We start from the raw sequence: 20205 nt of genomic DNA on the forward strand, positions 1-20205 counted from the left end.
TAAGGTCATATATAGGTCGCGCAAGACGCGACCTTCTACTAGGTTTTGTTAGACTCAGTATAGCAGTGTAACGAGTATTACTGAGGCTAAGATTACTTAGACTGAATTGGTGACGAGATGTCCGCTTCAGCTACATTGTTCTGTGGAGTGCCACAAGGATCAGAGTTGGGGGCCAATACTTTTTACCCTTTATACAACACCTCTAGGTCAGTGTATTGAAGAACATCAGATACCTCATTACTTCTATGCAGATGACTCGCAAGTACAGAAAAACTTTAAGCCAACACCCGTCAGTCAATCTGAAGCAAAACATGCCATGTAACAGTGCATTGTTGATGTCAGTGCATGGATGGAAAAGAACAAGCTGAAACTCAATTCAGACAAAACGGAGGTGATTCAGTTCGGACCTCCATTCATATTACGGAAATGTACTTTGGATCATCTGTCTATCGGGTGAGCAGACATCACCTTCAAGTCATCTGTCAAGAACCTCGGTGTGTACCTTGACTCCTCGCTATCCATGGAAGATCATGTGAGCCACTGCTGCAAGGTCAGTCATTACCACCTGAGGAACATCAGTGCCATCAGACATTTGCTGACGAGAGACGCAGCTGCCTCCCTTGTGAGATCTCTGATATTCTCTCGATTAGACTATTGCAACAGTTTGCAACAGATGAGACGTCTGCAGCACATCCAGATCTATGCTGCCAGATTGTTCACTCGGATGAGCATAAAGGCACACATCACACCAGTGCTCAGCTCGCTTCACGGTTATCTCCCAATGACAGACACCCCTTTGACAGACAGTCGAACAGACACTGAACTAGAAGGTTAATTAGGGTAACACCTACGGGTATAATGGAACAGTCCACTGTCTCGTGAGTAGAGTAGGGTGAGCCTGAAATAGGTTCGCTACTATGAAGTTTGATTGTGTGTAAATAGAACTCTGGTGTGATTAAGTGGTAATCTGTGTTCTCTTTTCAAAATTGTTTTCACTATCAACTACTATCGAATAAATACAAAGGCTTGTCACTGAGAGGTTTGATTACGCTTATTGATTGAAACATTTTATTCATACCGGAAACGGATTGGGCACAAGTTATCCGACTTAGAAAATCCCTATCCCAGTAATAGGATATGTACAACAGAAGTTAACTGAGAAAACGTTTTGTTTGAGAGATATAGATATGTACATACTCGAAAACATTGTGATTTTCAGTAAATGAGAGACCTGCATTGCCATGTAAGATAAGATTAATACCAATCAGTGTTCTAATGTTTAACAATACTTTCTAAAGATTGTAACAGTTTATGTCTTTGAATAGTATACAATGGGCATTCAAGGAAGTAATGAAAAACATTCTCACACCCATGGAGACATTGACATGATGCGTCAGTCTTTTATATTTATTCTAAATAAATCACAATGAAGTGTACTCATCATTTAGCTTAATCCTGTGTGGAAAAGATTTAAAAAATAATAAAAAGATGATGATGAGTACCTCAGTCTTATACATGGTTTGCTAAAACATTTAAAAACAAAAAATAGGCGACTATACCTGTCGTAAGAGGCGACTAACGGGATCGGGTGGTCAGGCTCGCTCACTTGGTTGACACATGTCACCGGTTCCCAATTGTGCAGGTCGATGCTCATGCTGTTGATCACTGGATTGTCTGGTCCAGACTCAATTATTCACAGACCGCCGCCATATAGCTGGAATATTGCTGAGTGCGGCGTAAAACTAAACTCACTCACTCTGAACTCATTGTTTGTCTGGTTGCCTACTACAGGTGGGAGTAAATCCTGAAGAAAAACTGGTGTTCTATATAGTATGAGCTTTGATCTCGGAAATATTCCAATCATTTTAGATGTCTTTTTGACAATGTTTTCAATACGATGATGCCAATTCCCGTTAGACAAGAAGGTTAAACTGAATGTTTATGAAAATCAACTGTTTTTATATTGCAGCAATCAAAATTCAAATTAATGTCTTTTCGGCCATCTTTCAAAGTAAATAATAAAGCTTAAGTTTTTCTTTGTTTTTATTTGGACTATTCCATTATAATGTGTAGGCAACATGAAGTAGCTAATCTGTTCATTGGACCGTAAATGTTGTTGTTTTAAGGCGTCTGCGAACTGCCTGTCTGCGTAATGGGAGGACACCCGCTTCACTGGCTCCGCATTCCTGAGCGAATCATATTCAAAATACTCTCGCTCACTTACCAAGCTGTCCATGATAATGGACAGCCTATCTGAGTGATCTGACTGTCCCATACTTCCCTTCAAGAACTCTGCGCTCTAGTCAACACCACCTCCTTCAGGTGCCTGTCACCAAACTTAAAACTTTCGGCTCCAGAACCTTCTCTGTCTCAGCCGCTACTCTGTGTAACTCTCTACCCGAATCACTGAAGTTGATTCGATCTCTAGAAACTTTTGAATCCAGTCTTAAAACCCACCAAGCATTATACCTGAAAAGAACGCACGCACGCACGCACACACACACCACACCTAAAACTCATACCATTGTGAAAAACTCAACTGCCTCTGTCACCATCGTTTGAGACAATGCGCTTTGATCATACCTTCATGGCGTGGATATAGCACATGTGCCATTAGTATTATTATTTATTATTATTGCGACAGTTCGATATTCTGTTCAACCTTATTGACCTTATTACTGCCAGTTAGTTATACAAGGCAGTGACTCAGGAATGTCTTTGTATAAAGGGTTGCATAAACCGATTACCTATCAGTGCTTGGCGCGGTTTTACACAATTAGTTGGGCGGAAGGGAAAATAAGGGATAGCATGCACGATGAAGTGAGTTCGAGGCCAACGCGGAAATGGAAGACACGATCTGGTGGCAACCCTTTCGTATCACATTTGCTCTACAAGTGTTTCAGGTGATCTTGAGTACATGGTACACTTTATAAGTGTTACATCACGGGAAACATTTTAGTATCTGCACGGAGCGGTGTTATCTTTTTCAGTGGTCGATCGTCATTCCGTCCTCGTGTTTGTAAAAACAAAGTATGGATGGTACGGAAGGCTGAATCCCGCACTGAAGTAAAATCCATGGTGATGATGTGTACGATTATACTCTTTGTAATATGGCATATGCAGTGCGAGGAAGTCGGAACCGTCAATTCTCTGGTCCCGAGCTATGTACTCAGGCCTATTCATATGACCACAGCGGTTACTAATGAAACCAACCATCGACAAAACACGCGCTCCAAAATCAATATATCAGTCAAGAGCTCCCTGTGAGTTTCCCATCGAAGGGAGATAACAGTGATGTTCGACCAAATGGTTTTGTGTTTCCGAATGAAATCTGGATTATTTTAGTTTGACACCTGTGATGTACACGTGTGTCCCCAGTCCCTGTATCACCACATAACATATTTTCACTTCTTTAGTTTTCTTTGAATTTGCCATGCACAAGAATTGATGTTATGAAATGGAGTTTGTTTGTTCTTACAACAAGCATGGGTCGTTGAAGACCCAGATCTTCATGGGTTACAATTGCTGAAGTTTTGTGAATACATCTTGTAACTACCACTATGAACCTGAAGGAGTCAGTGAGTAAATGAGTTTACTTTTACGCTGCTTTTAACAATGTTCCAGCAATATCACGGCAGGGGACACCTGAAGACTTCGAAGGAGCAAATCCAACCAGTAAGTCTCTGCTGACAGTTCGCTGCAACAGATCCGTGAAAATATTGTACGAAAGCTTCAGTAGCTATTGCAACCAAAAGGGGCAGAGTCAACTGAAGTACATCGTAAATGATCCAGAATGCATTTTGTTCGTTAACACAGGATAGAATGTTCCACAGGCTGTTATTATTGACTTATCGAGTATGTACCTATGTACCCAAAAATGGTTCCAGTGGGCTGGCTATTTTCCCCGCATGGACGACTGTCGCCTCCCAAAGAGACTGCTAGAGAGGGGAGCTATCTACAGACAAATGTTCACTAGGCAGACCAAAGAAACGCTACACTGACACACTGAAGGAGTCTCTCAAGCATTGTGACATTCCCCATTCCACCTGGGAAGACACCGCTGAGGACCGTGCAGGTTTGGCGCTTCCTTGTGATTCCAGAGTGTCTGTTTTGAAGAGAGACGACAGGAAAGGAAAGACCGAGAGAGCTCAGACTCCGAGCCTGGCTCAGCGGTATCAACATCCCCACTGCAACAGCCTTTCCGGGGGAAGAAGGCACCATCGGTCATCTCCGAACAGTATCTTCTTTCACCAAAACTATAACATATATCCACTACATATATAGCTAGCCATCAGTGAATGTACCGGCTTTCTACATTTGGTACTTAATTCCTACATAAATCGTACAATATACGATTTGAAATTCGTTTTCCAGCAGATTGTCAGAATGGTTCGGACTACTTACATGTCATATTTATGCATATACGTTGCTTGAAACAAGAAAGTTTCCTTCCAAATATTCTGCGAACTCATGTTAGGCCATGAGCCAGACAATTTTTCGGTACCACTGAGAGGGCCCAAACACTTTTATGGTTTTTTAAGTGGTTATGGTCTCTCTGTCTCAAAAATGTATAACGGCCATGTCGGTTTGGTAGCTCAAACTCAGAACGAGGCTAAATCCATGATGGCCACCAAAAAAACAACACAGGATTTTTCCAAAACTGTCAATTCCAAGTTTAAATCATGAGTAAAGTTCAACAAATAGGATGTAAATGAAAAAAAGGAGGTAAACTGGTGCTATCATATATCAAGAAGATTTAATTAATATCAAGTTGTGTTATTTGATACCTTTAAATCATTTTTTTCCTGATTTTGTATGAGTCAAAATTGTAAGTTTTTTAGAGCTTTTTAGAAAACTCATCATTTCATTTATTCTGAAGACAGTTCTTTATTTTCAAAGAGTGAGAGGACCTTCAAGTTCCTTAAACTGTTCCGCTTCATAAACATCAGCTTCATTATCAGTGTCACTCTCTGGCATGTCAGGGTCCTCGCATACCATTTTGTCACAAGTCTGGCTCCGACATGTCACAGTCCATTGGAAAGGCATTGACAACTTGGCAGTTTGCAGACTGTTGTGCACTTGCAAGAAATGAACTCAAGAACAGCATCTGGAGCAAGAGGTCCTGTCATCCAGCAAATCTCTATGTGACCATTTTCTTCCACCCATCCATGACCATCTGTCGCCTGTGGAGTTGGATATTCTGCTTCTAGACAGTTGTTGCATATTGCAGCTTGATAGTTTGCTCTAAGGATGTGCATAGATAGACAATAAAAACAGGGTGGCAATTGCCCTGATTCAATTGCCCCTTTTCTGGCTTCAAATAAGTGGTAGCACAGTTGATTGACATCCCTTAAATGCTTGTAGTGAGTCGATCAAATCTGGTGGTACAGTCCACTCATTTCGAAGTTGCTGGAAAGCCTTTTGATATTCCATGCTGTTGACAGGAAGTTTGAATGCATTGACCTTCCCCCTGCCTCCAAAGGAACTGACAGTATCACATCCAGTGTATGCGTGCAGTCCAGGTAGGGCCTTGCAAACGCTTTGACCAAACACCGCAGCAACTTTCTTGATATCAATGAATCTTTGGGGATTTCTTCTACCAGCTCTGATGTAAATATTGGTGGCAATGTCACTACTCTTCGCTGAGGACAAGACAAAGACATCTGTGTCATCTGAGGAAATGACAACTGATGATGATTCCAAAGATGCGTGTTTAGCATGCAACAGCATCCGCGTGTCTGCTTCTTCTTGGGTAGCTGGCAAGGATTTAACTTCAGCTGAAGTTTCAGAGGGCATTCTGTAGCACTTGCTTCCACATGTCACATATAGTATTCTGTCAAGTTTGGCCCTGGAATGAGCTAGCTGCCAGTCTTGAACAATGAACAGGATGATATTGGTTTTGCTTTCTGATGAAGTAAGAAGACGTCTTCACTGTCGTATCTTGTGTCCTGAAGCAATGTTACAGTAGACCAGGCTGTTCTCTGATCCCGGTTAACTCGCTCTGCTGACTTGATGGAGTTGTTATAGTACACATCAAATACCACATCGATGCGGTAGCTTCCTGTTCCAATATGTAGGGCTGATGTTAGAAGTGACTGTGACAGTTTCCCGAACGTCTTGTTCTCACCATGGGTTTTCTGTACTAGATTCATTCCATCTATGATGCATGTTGAGGGTCCAGGAATGACCTCTGGCGATGAAACAGATATTTCAAGATGTCTTACTAAGCTGCTTTGTTGGTCTTTTTCATTGTACCATCGCTGTTAGCTAGTGCCCATGGTAATGGCCAGAGAGGCAAAGCTAGTACCTTCTGCATATCCAGTCTCTTGCTTTGAGCGACAAGTAACATATGGCCAAATAGCTTGTGATCTGCTTTCAGGTTTGTTGCAGTATTTGACCCTTTCTTCTTTTTTTGGCAGTTGACATGAGTAATTGTTTTCAGACTTTGTTTTAGAAGATGATCGTAAAACTTCTTTTTCTGGCACTCAAGTCTTTCATCAGAAAATTGAAGGTATGCCTACTCTCCTAGCTGTTTGGCTCGCTGAAGATCATGAGCAACATTTGTTGGAGCACAAGACCCTGTCGATATGCTGATCAGATCAGATGGGCAGCTGTCAAAGGGGTTGATCCATTCGTCTTTCATCAGATTAACAATGGATTGAACATCAGATTCATCCTTGACTATCCTTGAATGTTACAAGTCATGGCGACTAAAGTCAGGTGCCCGAGTCTCTGTGAATCTTCTCAGCTGGTTAAGACTTATGCTTCTGTGTTCAGCAGTAAGATAGTACCTACTCACAGCAGATGGCTTGAGACTGAATCCTTTTGTTCCCCCAGCAGTCTGAGTGTCTTTGTTGATTGTCTCTTCAATTGTTTGGTCAACTGGTATCCGACCAAATGGGTTGTTCTCCAATCTTTGGACTGAAAATCCTCCATTTACAAAATGTGAGACGATCTGTCGGTGTTCATCCTGCAGTCTTGTCATCTCTGCTGGGTAGTTCCACTTGGAGACTCTGTGTTTGCACTGCTATGCCATTGACCCTGTGAGATGTTCCCCCGCCACTAAGTGTCTCCTCAAGTCTGTCAATGTTGTCAAATGCAAAAGTAGTTGGCACACCAGGATGGATGTGTAATGGAAATACCAACAGTTTCCTCTACAGCTAACTTCTGAAGGCATAGTGCTGTTTCGATCTCTTCCAATCTTGTATAAGAGATGCCATTGCCAAGTCTGAACATTTCCAGTTAATGCCTTTACAACCCATGGCAAAAGAAAATGTTTGGGAGTATAGAAAGTTCCACCGCTGACATTGTACATGACGTCCTGTGAGAGAGACTGTATGAGTCGATGGGTTTTGGATCAGTGAGTCTTGTCTTTGTCACCAGTAAGAAGGGTGTTCACAAATGTTGTGAGTGATATTGGCAGATTTTCTTTTACAGGATCAAGATCACGAGGATGTGGAGGCCATTTTTTGATTTACTTCAGCCTGAGTTGATTTAATATCTTTCCTCACTATCAAAGCAGCCTTAGTACCCGGAAGTGGATGAGTCTTGAAAGTTAAAAACACTGTCTAGATTACCTTAGTTACTAGGAACTATCACTCGTGGCATGACAAATCGTTCTTCGCCTCCATTACCCCTGCCGACTTCCGGTTTAAAGGAGTGGAGAAACAAGCATAAGTATAGATTTAGAAAATATACCATATTACCTAATTTTACCATTAGAGATTATCGGAGTTGGAGATTATTGTTCTTATTTGCCATCGTTATAGTTACAATTTTTCGTAAAATATATTCTACAAAAAAAACACCAAAACAACACTTCTGGCGTAGTGGGTTAATGAAAGCAAGGGAGGTAAGTCCGCGCAAGTATTCCACATGGCGGACATGTAATTCAACAAGTATAGTTAGATTTAACTCCCCTGTTCCTTCACTCTGTTGACCCGGAAGCAATTTAACAATGTTAGAACAAATTTAAGAATGTTGACTGCCAGGCTATTCATCAAATTATGTAAAAGCCTGAGTAAAATAGTCTGCGTTTAACATTTCCCAGTCTGAACATGATTGTCGTTTGTATGAAATTTATTTTATTGACAAAACTTTAAAAAATAAGGAAAGGAATATATATAAACTGACACTCATGCAAAAACTTTAGATCAATGTTATTATTACAACATGATGTCCCTAAGAGTGACGTGTTTGGCAGCTTGACTCCTGAGAGTTTCTAGGACTTCAGTCCTGCCCCACAACAAACCAGATGTGATACATGTGGTCTCATCTTAGGCAAGTGAGTTTGTGCACAATTGCCTCTGTTCACCCAGCAGAAAATGGGTACCCGGTGGGATAAGTCATGTGACTATAACCTTCTAGCGCGTAACAGGCAGCTTGGGTTATCCCTTGTAATAATGCGCTGTGCTATTCATTGTCAGCACTATGAGTATAACTGGTGTGGAGTTTGGCACTATATAAACCAACACAATATTATTATTATTACTTTGAAATGTCACTCACACTCACACACACACACTCACACACACAGAGAGACAGAGACAGAGAGAGAGAGAGAGAGAGAGAGAGAGAGAGAGAGAGAGAGAGAGAGAGAGAGAGAGAGAGAGAGAGAGAGAGAGAGAGAGAGAGAGAGAGAGAGAGAGAGAGAGAGACACAAATTATTTTTATGATTCTATATATAAGTAAGGTTATGGTCACAAAATCTAGCACCAAGGCACAGTAGTTCAACTATGTCAATAGCAACTAAACAATTGTTGCTGTCATGAAACTATGAAACAAGCCACTGACTGTACCTTATGTGTCTTAATCTCAAAATAAAGGAATGTACTATTGTAGAACATTTTTGCAATATTTTCCACAAGTATCCATTCAAAGCCTAAGATATACCATATACATGAGTATAATGTTTCTAATCACAGGCATTACTCCAGGTGTTTCACCCCTGACAACCAGGTCATGACATAAGCTCAGAGACTTTCACTCAGGTGAGCTAAGGTACACAAAAAATAAATTCTGTAAAAATGAATACAAATACCTCAAAGTTAATTTCTCTATGAAGTTCAAAGAGGATTTGCTGAAGAACAAAATACATATAAAGGTTTTGACACTCCGATGTCAGGTCTAACCAAATATCACATTAAGCTTCCACACCAAACAATCACAACCATTCGGATTCCACAAAGATGATGTCTGAAACATCCAACCAAATAAACTATACAAAATCAACAAAATGTTGTTGGACAACTGTTGAATAAACAAAGAAGCAAAAGACAATAAAACTATATTCACTCGTTATATACTATACAGTTCCACTGTACAACCATTTTCAATTACTCATTGTCAGCAGCAGTACATCTGTCCCTGAGGAAAGTAAGATGATTTTTTTATTTATCTTAAACAACATTCTTAGATTTGCATGCTGCTCTATACTAAACCACTTATCCCAACATCAACACAAAAAATATGTACAAAACTATAGTCCTCTGATTAGGTGCACCCGTACATGGTGAGTGGAGCTTCCGTTTGTACTGCCACAAAGTCTACATACACCAATATGTCGCTCACACTGGAAGATGTATTATTTGAGCTTCTTGAGGCGACGCAGCTGTATATAGGACAGAATTAGAAAGCCGAGGGAGATAGCTGCCAGTGCCACCTGGGGTACCCACAAGTCCCATGTCGTCTCGTAGGCGATACCTTGCTGGCTGAGATACTCATCCCCTGTTGTGCTGTGGGAACATACACATCCATTGGCATACAACTGACAAACATACACATTACCAGGTAAACAGGATGCCCACTACAGTTTAAAGATATGGTTTTGATGTGAGAAGGCCTGTTTCTACTGTGATTGGACTGGTTTCAGTGAGTGTACCGAGGTTGGGAGTTACGTCACCCTTGACACACCGGTCCCATGGATCCAGCTGGTGGGATACGAGATTTATACACACTGCTGGTGTAACAGCATCACTGGTTGTTTGAAAAGACATACCTAAGGCCACAACAAATATATTTTCATCACAAATAACTTTACAATACGAGGTGGATGCCGAATGCTTGTGACAAATCAAGCCTCAATTACTTGCTCATTACACTTTAAGCTGGAAGACAGTTTTAGTACACTAACTTAGTTCTACCCAAAGTAATATTGAATAGATTCGTAAATTAATATACTCACCAAGTACCATTTGGCCCATTGTCACAGAAAACCTCACCAGAGAGCTCATTGATGCTGAGAGCCTGGAACAACCACACACAAAGTGATCATTCAGTAGGGATTCAAGTACACACAAAGTAACGATCAACTAAACATCATTCATCATGGAGACAAGCACTCACATGTGACAATCAACTAAACACCATTCATCATGGAGACAAGCACTCACATGTGACAATCAACTAAACATCATTCATCAGGGAGACAAGCACTCACATGTGACAATCAACTAAACATCATTCATCAGGGAGACAAGCACTCACATGTGACAATCAACTAAACATCATTCATCAAGGAGACAAGCACTCACATGTGACAATCAACTAAACATCATTCATCAGGGAGACAAGCACTCACATGTGACAATCAACTAAACACCATTTATCAGGGAGACAAGCACTCACATGTGACAATCAACTAAACATCATTCATCAGGGAGACAAGCACTCACGTGTGACAATCAACTAAACATCATTCATCAGGGAGACAAGCACTCACATGTGACAATCAACTAAACATCATTCATCAGGGGAGACAAGCACTCACATGTGACAATCAACTAAACATCATTCATCAGGGAGACAAGCACTCACATGTGACAATCAACTAAACATCATTCATCAGGGAGACAAGCACTCACATGTGACAATCAACTAAACATCATTCATCAGGGAGACAAGCACTCACATGTGACAATCAACTAAACATCATTCATCAGGGAGACAAGCACTCACATGTGACAATCAACTAAACATCATTCATCAGGGAGACAAGCACTCACATGTGACAATCAACTAAACACCATTTATCAGGGAGACAAGCACTCGCATGTGACAATCAACTAAACATCATTCATCAGGGAGACAAGCATTCTCAGGGAGACAAGCACTGTGACAATCAACTAAACATCATTTATCAGGGAGACAAGCACTCACGTGTGACAATCAACTAAACATCATTCATCAGGGAGACAAGCACTCACATGTGACAATCAACTAAACATCATTCATCAGGGAGACAAGCACTCACATGTGACAATCAACTAAACATCATTCATCAGGGAGACAAGCACTCACATGTGACAATCAACTAAACATCATTCATCAGGGGAGACAAGCACTCACATGTGACAATCAACTAAACATCATTCATCAGGGAGACAAGCACTCACATGTGACAATCAACTAAACATCATTCATCAGGGAGACAAGCACTCACATGTGACAATCAACTAAACATCATTCATCAGGGAGACAAGCACTCACATGTGACAATCAACTAAACATCATTCATCAGGGAGACAAGCACTCACATGTGACAATCAACTAAACATCATTCATCAGGAGACAAGCACTCACATGTGACAATCAACTAAACATCATTCATCAGGGAGACAAGCACTCACATGTGACAATCAACTAAACATCATTCATCAGGGAGACAAGCACTCACATGTGACAATCAACTAAACATCATTCATCAGGGAGACAAGCACTCACATGTGACAATCAACTAAACATCATTCATCAGGGAGACAAGCACTCATGTGACAATCAACTAAACATCATTCATCAGGGAGACAAGCACTCACATGTGACAATCAACTAAACATCATTCATCAGGGAGACAAGCACTCACATGTGACAATCAACTAAACATCATTCATCAGGGAGACAAGCACTCACATGTGATAATCAACTAAACATCATTCATCAGGGAGACAAGCACTCACATGTGGTAATCAACTAAACATCATTCATCAGGAGACAAGCACTCAGCATGTGATAATCAACTAAACATCAATCGGCTGTCTCACCACTGAAGTGCATCATGGTTAGGTTGAAACACACATGCAGGACTGATGATATACAACAGCTTCACTACAGGAGTGATTAGCAGCCATGTCAAGATGATGTGTATTTATGAGGTCCATGTATACATTCAGATCAACACTATGGCAGCCTGGTTATGTTGGGTCCCTCTGTATAAAGGTATCCACTGGGATCATGGGATGATCAGCGAGAATAGAGACAAACTGGGCATGGACATCAAGTCATGTTCATTGTTTAAGGAAGGCCTCCTATGCAAGTGCCACAGAAACAAAGCAATCATTGTCGCCACAACAGGTACCAGGGGTCTCTAGGCTCTATGATGAAGACTTGCACAGGAGGAGCGAAAACCTGGACAATATTTAACCTAGTGTTGCAATTGGTTATTATCACTGCCTCTCAATACCACATGTACCTATTAGGACTTACATCAAGACTGTATCTGAAGATACTGAACCATTTCAGCCATACCAGCCAATCGGCAATGGAGCTCAGGTTCACCAACAGTCCGCTGAACAACTGAAACAAAACACATGCGGTTTATATTCCAAATCCTCTTGGAAAAACCTTGTGCAATGAATACTCCCTTGCCACCTTCATTTTCCATCACTGTGTATAAATGGTTGATAAAAGTTACAAACATTCCTTATTACAGGAACAATAGTTTGATAGACCTTTGATGGTTCTAACACAAATAGAAAGTATTATCAGTCAGTAGTAAGCAGGCGTAGCATGGTTGATGTTGTCATATAGTGTTGGTAACTATGGGGACTCACCATCATAAACACATAGCACAGAGCGATGAGGAGGTTGGCGATTGCGAAGATGCGGACGCTGGCACTGATGGCAAATGCCAATCCTGAGGCTGCCAGTGCTGTTAAAAATAGGTCCAGCAAGAAGTAGAAGAAATAGCCAGCTGCACTTCTTAGACCTGCAATGTAGAGAGAGGACCTGTCATAACACCTGGGTAGTGGGTGTCCAGATAGTGACAAAGTAGGGAGAGGACCTGTCATAACACCTGTGGAATGGGTGTCCAGGTAGTGACAAAGTAGGGAGAGGACCTGTCATAACACCTGTGGAATGGGTGTCCAGGTAGTGACAAAGTAGGGAGAGGACCTGTCATAACACCTGTGTGACAAAGTGGGAGAGGGTGGGTGTCCAGGTAGTGACAAAGTAGGGAGAGGACCTGTCATAACACCTGTGTAGTGGGTGTCCAGGTAGTGACAAAGTAGGGAGAGGACCTGTCATAACACCTGTGTAGTGGGTGTCCAGGTAGTGACAAAGTAGAGAGAGGACCTGTCATAACACCTGTACATGTGTAGTGGGTGTCCAGGTAGTGACAAATGGAGAGGATCTATGCAGCATAAAGACTGTTTCAGATAAATCCATTTTCAAAACAATCACAAAGAATGAAATATCCTCTAATGCAGAAATATTCTAAATAATGTAATTTTCTGAATAAAATTGATATTTTATACTTATCCTGACTCATGCTCTTTTGCTTGTCTTCTTCTTCTTGCGAACATAGTGGAACACTTAGTAGTATATATAATGATAGTCCGAGATCAAGTCCAACAAAAGCCTCTGCAAAGCCTTATTTCACAAATAAAGCTTTTGTCAGGCCCTTAGATCTCGCCACCATTGTATCTACTACTTTTGAGCCCCCGTTAATTTCCCGCCCACACTTGGCACTACTGTGCCGCTATGCCACTTGTTTTGTTAACTTCCCGGCCACAAGTGGCACTACTGTGACACTATGCCACGTTGGCAGGAGGTAACATTGTACCGTACGGTACGATCAATAATTCCTCTCTAACGAACCCTCTACCTGGCCCATCTCTCAAGTAGTACAAGTTCGGCTCGTCTGCTTTGATGTCCACTTTATCTATGTTGTAAGTTTTGACTGACCATATCGGATCGGTGGCTCAGCTTACGGCTATCACCCTCGTGTTCCCCCGGCTGGTATAGGTACCTCACTAGGGCCCTATCTGGTATCTGTTTCTCCTTCCCACGCAATGGAGCAGCCGACTCTGCCACTATTGATTTTAGTTTGATAGCGTCTGCCGGTTTCTTACCAGTGAGCCGAGTGGCTTCATGGTTGATGTCCGACACCACCTGAGGTAGCCGCGCCACCCATTCAGTCGATCGTTTCCCCGGGTTGGCCATCTCTCTCGCATACTGGTGCTCGAATATGCGCTCAGCCAAAGTCCTATTGAATCTCTCAACTATGGCTTGGCTGCGATGGGCTCCGACCGTGCCACGCCTGACCTTGGTGTCGTGTTTATCCAGCAGGTGTGACATGGCACCCATATGCATGAACTCCCGCCCGGGGTCAACTTGCAGCTCTGTTGGCCACGTCAGCGGGCTGCGTTTGTATATGCGTTCGAATCCGCGGGCTACCTGGGCCGAGTCTTTCGCGGTCAAGGGTTCGGCTTCCTTGTAGCAACTGGCCACATCCACGACGGTTAAGGCATACTTGTACCTCTTATCATGGGGTAGGAACAGGAGGTCGGCCTGGTGAACGCTATTGGCAGTGTAGGAAAGATGTAGAAAATCTAGCCTGTCCACAGGACTGGCAGGTCAAATTATTTACCAGTCCTGCCAAAATCTAGCCTGTCCTCCAAATATAAATAAAACACCTTTGGCAGTAAATATTCAAAAAGGTTATAATCATTATATATATGTCATTGGTTTGCTCAAATTGACCCGACATGAGGACGGACTAGATTTTTTTTAACCCGTCCTCCACAAAATTCACCCGTCTCGGACGTTGGGACGGGCTATCTTTCCTACACTGCTATTGGGTATGTTAATACCGAACTTCCTTCTTGGCACGTAGCGTGGTGCCGGTAAATAGATCCGCCACAGGGCTTGTTTTTCAAGCCACGCTTTGGCCTCCTCCGGGGGTACTCGCGCCATTTTAGCCAGCTTATGTACAGCGCTAGCTCCTTTCCAGTACCCACGCGGGCTGTAGTAAATAGCCTCAAACTTTCTCTGGTTCCGTGACATGTCGCCCCGACAGGGTATGGTAATTACATATACACCTATGTTCTTGGTTCAATTTTCTCATGCCCGTACGCGTACGTGTTGATCCCATCAATAGCTATCCAATGCTTAGTGTCCACAGGGACGTCTTGTTTATAGTCAGTCCGTATATCCTATGCCCATCACTTCTAAGCGTGTTCATTTTATGCCTAAAGGTACGGGTCTTGAACAGGGCTTCCTTGAATCTGGCGTGTTTGATGTGTTGTTTCACCACGCACTTCTTAACACCCCTTCGCCTTCGGATCTCACCATTGTCGGCCTTCAGGATGGAGTACATCTTGGGTCTCAAACCTATGTACTCAGCTATGGGCGTGCCAGCACACTCGTCCTTCATCTTACCTAGGACCTTTTTATTTACCGTGCTGTGTATGGCATGGCCCTTGGGGTAGTCGCTGGTGTCATACAAATCGAGGCGTTTTTTCATGTCCTCATACACGTCCTCGGTTCGAATCTCCATCAGCAGGGAATCCGTTTCAGTGTACAGCACTTCACACCTGTCGCCGTACCGTTTTTCAGTTCGTTGTTGTAGTAAAAAGTCGTACATCAGGTGTTTGGATAAATCGAGGATGCTCATCCCCACGTAAACAGGCCGGTTGAATTTGATGTGGCTTTTCTTCATGTGTAGGGCAACTAGGTCGTCGGTGAATATTTTGCTACGGTTGAATGCCGGGCTGGCTATCAGCCTCCTGAGCTTGTCTTCCTCATTCGACCGAACCAGCTTCACGGTCACGCGTTTCCTCAGGTTCTCCATAGTCTTACCAAACACCGAGTTGTTCATGAGCTTGTAGAGATTTTTCTCAAAGTCACTGGTGGCAAGCTTTCGGAGGTCTGTGTTCATTCTGATGTAAGGCTCCATCCAGGGGCTCTGGTTGAACACGAGCACCCTGTGTATTTTGGTCAGCCTCATACCCAACGACAGGTACAGCTGTAGGTTGCGATAGTGAACGATGTACTTGGTCTTATTCATTAAGTTGGGCACGAGTTATGTTATGTTGGTACTCAGACATCCAGTCTGGGTTAACCCTCATACGTTCGGGGGCCAGGGGGTAGCTGTTGTGTGATGTGTGTAATGCCTTGGGGTATTCCAAGTCAACCTCGAGGATATAACCTTTGTTCGAATCGTCCCGCGATGCTCATAACATCGACCTCGTGCGATGTCCATTCGAATCCCCCTGTGGGTAGATACTGGCTCATGGCCCAGCCGTACAGGTTGTTGGCGTCGAGGTAGAGAATGTGATTGGTTGGCTTGCTCGGGTCGTAGGCCTTCACGTATTGATTATTTGCTTTCGCGTATCGTTTGGTAGCCATGGAAATCCCACCTCCCAAGCCTTTCTCAATGAATAGGTGCATGTCGTAATCGGTGAGCAATTCCAACTTAACTCCGGTCTTTTTCAACAATGCATCCCACGACAGACCTGGGCTGGTGTAGTACCATGCAGGGTCGAGTTGATACTGCTTAAAACACATCCGCCTAAACGTCTCAAACACGTCGGCTAGCAGCAGTACATCTGTCCTCAAGTACAGGTCGTGATAGTCACCCAGATTCTTACAGCCCAGTTTATTCCATACGTTAATCTCGTGCGAGTAATCGTCTTGGGTGATTGCCGAGTCGGTCAGGTTGCTGTAAAATTCTCTGATGGGGGGCAGTCGGGTCTCGGCGAACTTGGCCCTACCATCCATGTACTCGTAGGGGTACACACCCTTCCTCATCAGCAGGGTCGAGTCTCGGCGTCGGTGTATCGATCGGTGATGGGGAAGGTATCGTTGGCCTTGACCAGACTGTCGAGTGACGACAGGAGGAACTGAACCGAGTCGATGAACCTAAGGCCGTTTAAGCTGAAGGAGATGTATCTCTCCATGTTATTGGGGATGCACGTCAGGTTGCCGTTGACTTTCGCGATGGCCTGCATGATCAAGTGAGAGTCGTACCCTCTCAAGTTGTGGAAGACCACGGGGATGTTTATTGTCTTGGGGGTGATTCTAAGCTTGAGCTTACACGCGCTGTGAGCGGCGCCTCTATACTTACCGGTGACGTGGCAGTGATCTCTCACCGAATCACCGTTCAGTGGTGAGTCACACACGTGGCATTTAATGCTACAGGCGTGAGCTAGCCGGTCGGCTTGGGTCATACGCATTGGAGCGACTGTATACAGTGCATTCCTGATAGTTTTTTCTTCCTCCTGCAAACACTTTTAAGAAACTTTTCAGCCGCGTCGGGACCCCTATACACTACGGGAGCTTTCGTTTCCCCATCACATCGGACGACCACGTATCCAAACCCACAGGCCTCATGCTCCTGTGTTTTGTGTGTGAAGCTCTCACCTGTGGGGGTACCCCCGGCAACCTCAACGGGTTTGACCAAGGCTTCAAAGTCGGCGTATATGACATAAGGCACAGACATTTGGTTCTTGTGGTTGCCGAATTTTAGGATATTGTCACCTTCCTTAGGCATGTCGACTCGTATGGCCGTCTGCCCCACACCTTGGCAATCCTCCCGGTGGGATTCTAATAAATCAGCTCGGCTGAAACCGTGCAGGCATCGCACACAAAAGTGTTTTTTCCCAACGTGTTTCGACTGGTCGTGCAACAACTGACTGAGATGTTTTATCCACGTGTAGTGATACTTTTCACCTCGCTGGATCATGAATATATTAATAACGTGGCGTGGGGGTTCCCCCCCTGTTCCCCCAACAGTTGGGGTTTCCCCAACGCTGGGCTGACCCTGTGTACTATTGTTGTGTTGCCTTCGTGCCCTAATACGTTTATGGCTATATCATTCTGTTTTTCTGGAAACAAGGCTGACCTGATAGCTACCCTCAGGCAATCGTCTCCTCTATTCTTGACGTTGACCATGGCCTGTTTTTTCTTATAGTAGGGGGGCAAGTCTAGGTATGACCTGCCTCTGAACGGCACGTAGTTAGCTATGTCTAGATAGACATTATCGATTTTATCAACAACCCACCCGGACCCCATGTGTGTGTAGCGTTCTAGGTATTCTCGTATCTGCTGAAAACTGGTATCGATTGATACGTCTATGGTCTCTGTATGAGTCACGATTTCCTGTTTACCTCGGAAGTAAGGCTGAACGTACTCAGTTCCCCCCACGTTCACCTGCTTATCGAGTGACATTTTCACTGTGATCTGAAACTTTATACTTCCCAGATTGTTTAGTTCCTGATTGACTTTATCAGCGATCAGAGGCTTGATATCTGCGATGTCTATGTTCCTATCAACATGCATGCGCCAGCCTCTCAAATAGTTACCTACAGCGCGCTCAGTGGGCATGAACTGTAGGTCAATAGCTCTATTCTGCCGTAATAGTTCTACAAGCTGTGGTTTCCTCATACGGGAATATCCACCTAACCCCAAATCGCGTACCTCGGCTTTTAGTTGTTTTACAGTGGGGAGCTGAAGGCGACCGTTCAGCGCTACGGGGTCATGTGATAACAATGCGACTAACCCGGCTCTCCCCAGGTTGGAATAACCCGTGAACCCCAGCTCTTTTGCTCGGAGTTTTAATTGTTCTACCGTGGGAGGGGCTTGCAGGCCTAGTAAACGCAACAAGGCTGGCTTCCTCATTCGAGAGTAACCAATCATACCCCGCTGCCTGGCGATCTGCTTGAGCTCACGAATAGTAGTCATAGTTGCGTACACACCTAAGTATATCAATCTCTAATTGGGCCGCTGGCAAGGGAGGTAACTCCTACAACCTTGATAAAAAATAGTGAGGCGCTTTAGTAAATATCTAGATAGACCTTATCGATTATTTCCTCGACCCAACCGGAACATGCGCATCATAGTAGGGTGTTTTGTATTACTTGCAACGAGTCGTCAACAAGTATATCTATCTCCCCATGCACATCTACTCGCCCCCCATCAAAGTAATTCCAAGTGTGCCCAGCCCACGGCACATCAAACCCTACTTTCACCATGATTGTAAACGAGCACCCCTTATATAGTTCACTAACAATCATGGGTTTGAGGACACTGATATCTATACTTTTCCCCACATCCATCTGCCAGCTTCTCAGGCAACTTTCCCTGGGCTCAATTTCCACAAACATAGTTATACCTAGGTGTGCACAGTCTCTAATTGGGGACTTATCCTGAGAAGGCTTCTCACGCTCTTTATGTAGGCCTTTTTATTCTCGTAGTTGAGATGATGCCTGACTACGTTTGTCCGCGGAGCTTTGCATAGGCAGTAGTGCCCTTTCACCCCTATACCACACACAGAACACGTGTAGTTAGGGCTTCCCATGTGGAAACAACAGTACCCCTCAGTCCTGCATCTCCTACCACAGGGTTCTTTCTTCCCCATAAGTATGTATTCGCATTGGTACGGAGCAGGTCTCATCTTTGGTATACTTATATGAGCACTTAGTCTAATTGTTTTGCAACCAACGCAGTCGCTGCTATACCCAGCGCGATAAAGACCAGTTCCCGGTCCATTTGCCCCTTGGATGGTGTGTAGTACTGAGCGAGTGTGGGGTTATGTAGTGGTTCTAGCTGTTTACCTGTTAGTAGGTAGTATTCTCTCGCTGCGTCGTCGACATCGTGGAATGTTTTAACGGCATGGCTCTCACGCCTGAGTTGTTCGTTAATGAAATCGATCCTCTGAACACGCGTTTCTTCGCTGCACTCGGATTGTGCAGCTTGTAATCGCTCCACAGCAAGGTCGCGCCGCTTTACGCTTCTGCCTGAATCTCAGCCGCGTGTGACTCTCGTAGTTTCGAGAAGAGGAAATTACTCCCCGAAAATGCCAGGGCATTTACTAACGCCCACCGACCATCATGGCGATCGTGAGCCATCCTATATATAATTACATTTACTTCATAATATTTTCCGGTAGGATCCCTTGTTTTACTAGGATGTCCTTGGTGGCCATCGCCATACCAAGGTTCATTATGAGCATACCCATATCCTGCAGGTTGAAACCTAGCTTGATAGTCGGTTGTTTAAGCACCATTTTGGTCAACCGAAAGCGCACCCTACAGCTAGACTGGCGACCACGGTGGCGTGGTATGCGTCGTTGACGAACGTTTTCCCCTCAGACATTATGTATATGATATAAAAATATATATTTTATAACATGATATGTGGGTTGACCTC

General features: G+C 43.7%; 1 protein-coding gene across 2 annotated transcripts in view; it reads right to left on the reverse strand.

The window, feature by feature from the left end:
- Positions 1-2263: 2263 nt before the first annotated feature.
- Positions 2264-20205, reverse strand: part of LOC124288870 (broad substrate specificity ATP-binding cassette transporter ABCG2-like) — a 59322-nt gene continuing 41380 nt past the window's right edge. Inside the window, exons 14-18 of one of the 2 annotated variants that reach the window (XM_046725441.1) lie at positions 12828-12982; positions 12481-12570; positions 10184-10245; positions 8661-9734; positions 2264-2515 (exon numbers count right to left, since the gene is read on the reverse strand). In XM_046725441.1, the coding sequence (XP_046581397.1) occupies positions 9584-9734; positions 10184-10245; positions 12481-12570; positions 12828-12982 (458 nt within the window). In that variant the 3' untranslated portion in view covers positions 2264-2515; positions 8661-9583. Of the gene's footprint in view, positions 2516-8067; positions 8524-8660; positions 9735-10183; positions 10246-12480; positions 12571-12827; positions 12983-20205 lie in introns of those variants that run through there. The other variant, XM_046725440.1, reaches the window with a different exon arrangement.

This window comes from Haliotis rubra, unplaced genomic scaffold (assembly GCF_003918875.1).
Source record: "Haliotis rubra isolate DU_JTF1 unplaced genomic scaffold, ASM391887v1 Scf428, whole genome shotgun sequence".
In the NCBI taxonomy this organism is placed as follows: domain Eukaryota; kingdom Metazoa; phylum Mollusca; class Gastropoda; order Lepetellida; family Haliotidae; genus Haliotis; species Haliotis rubra.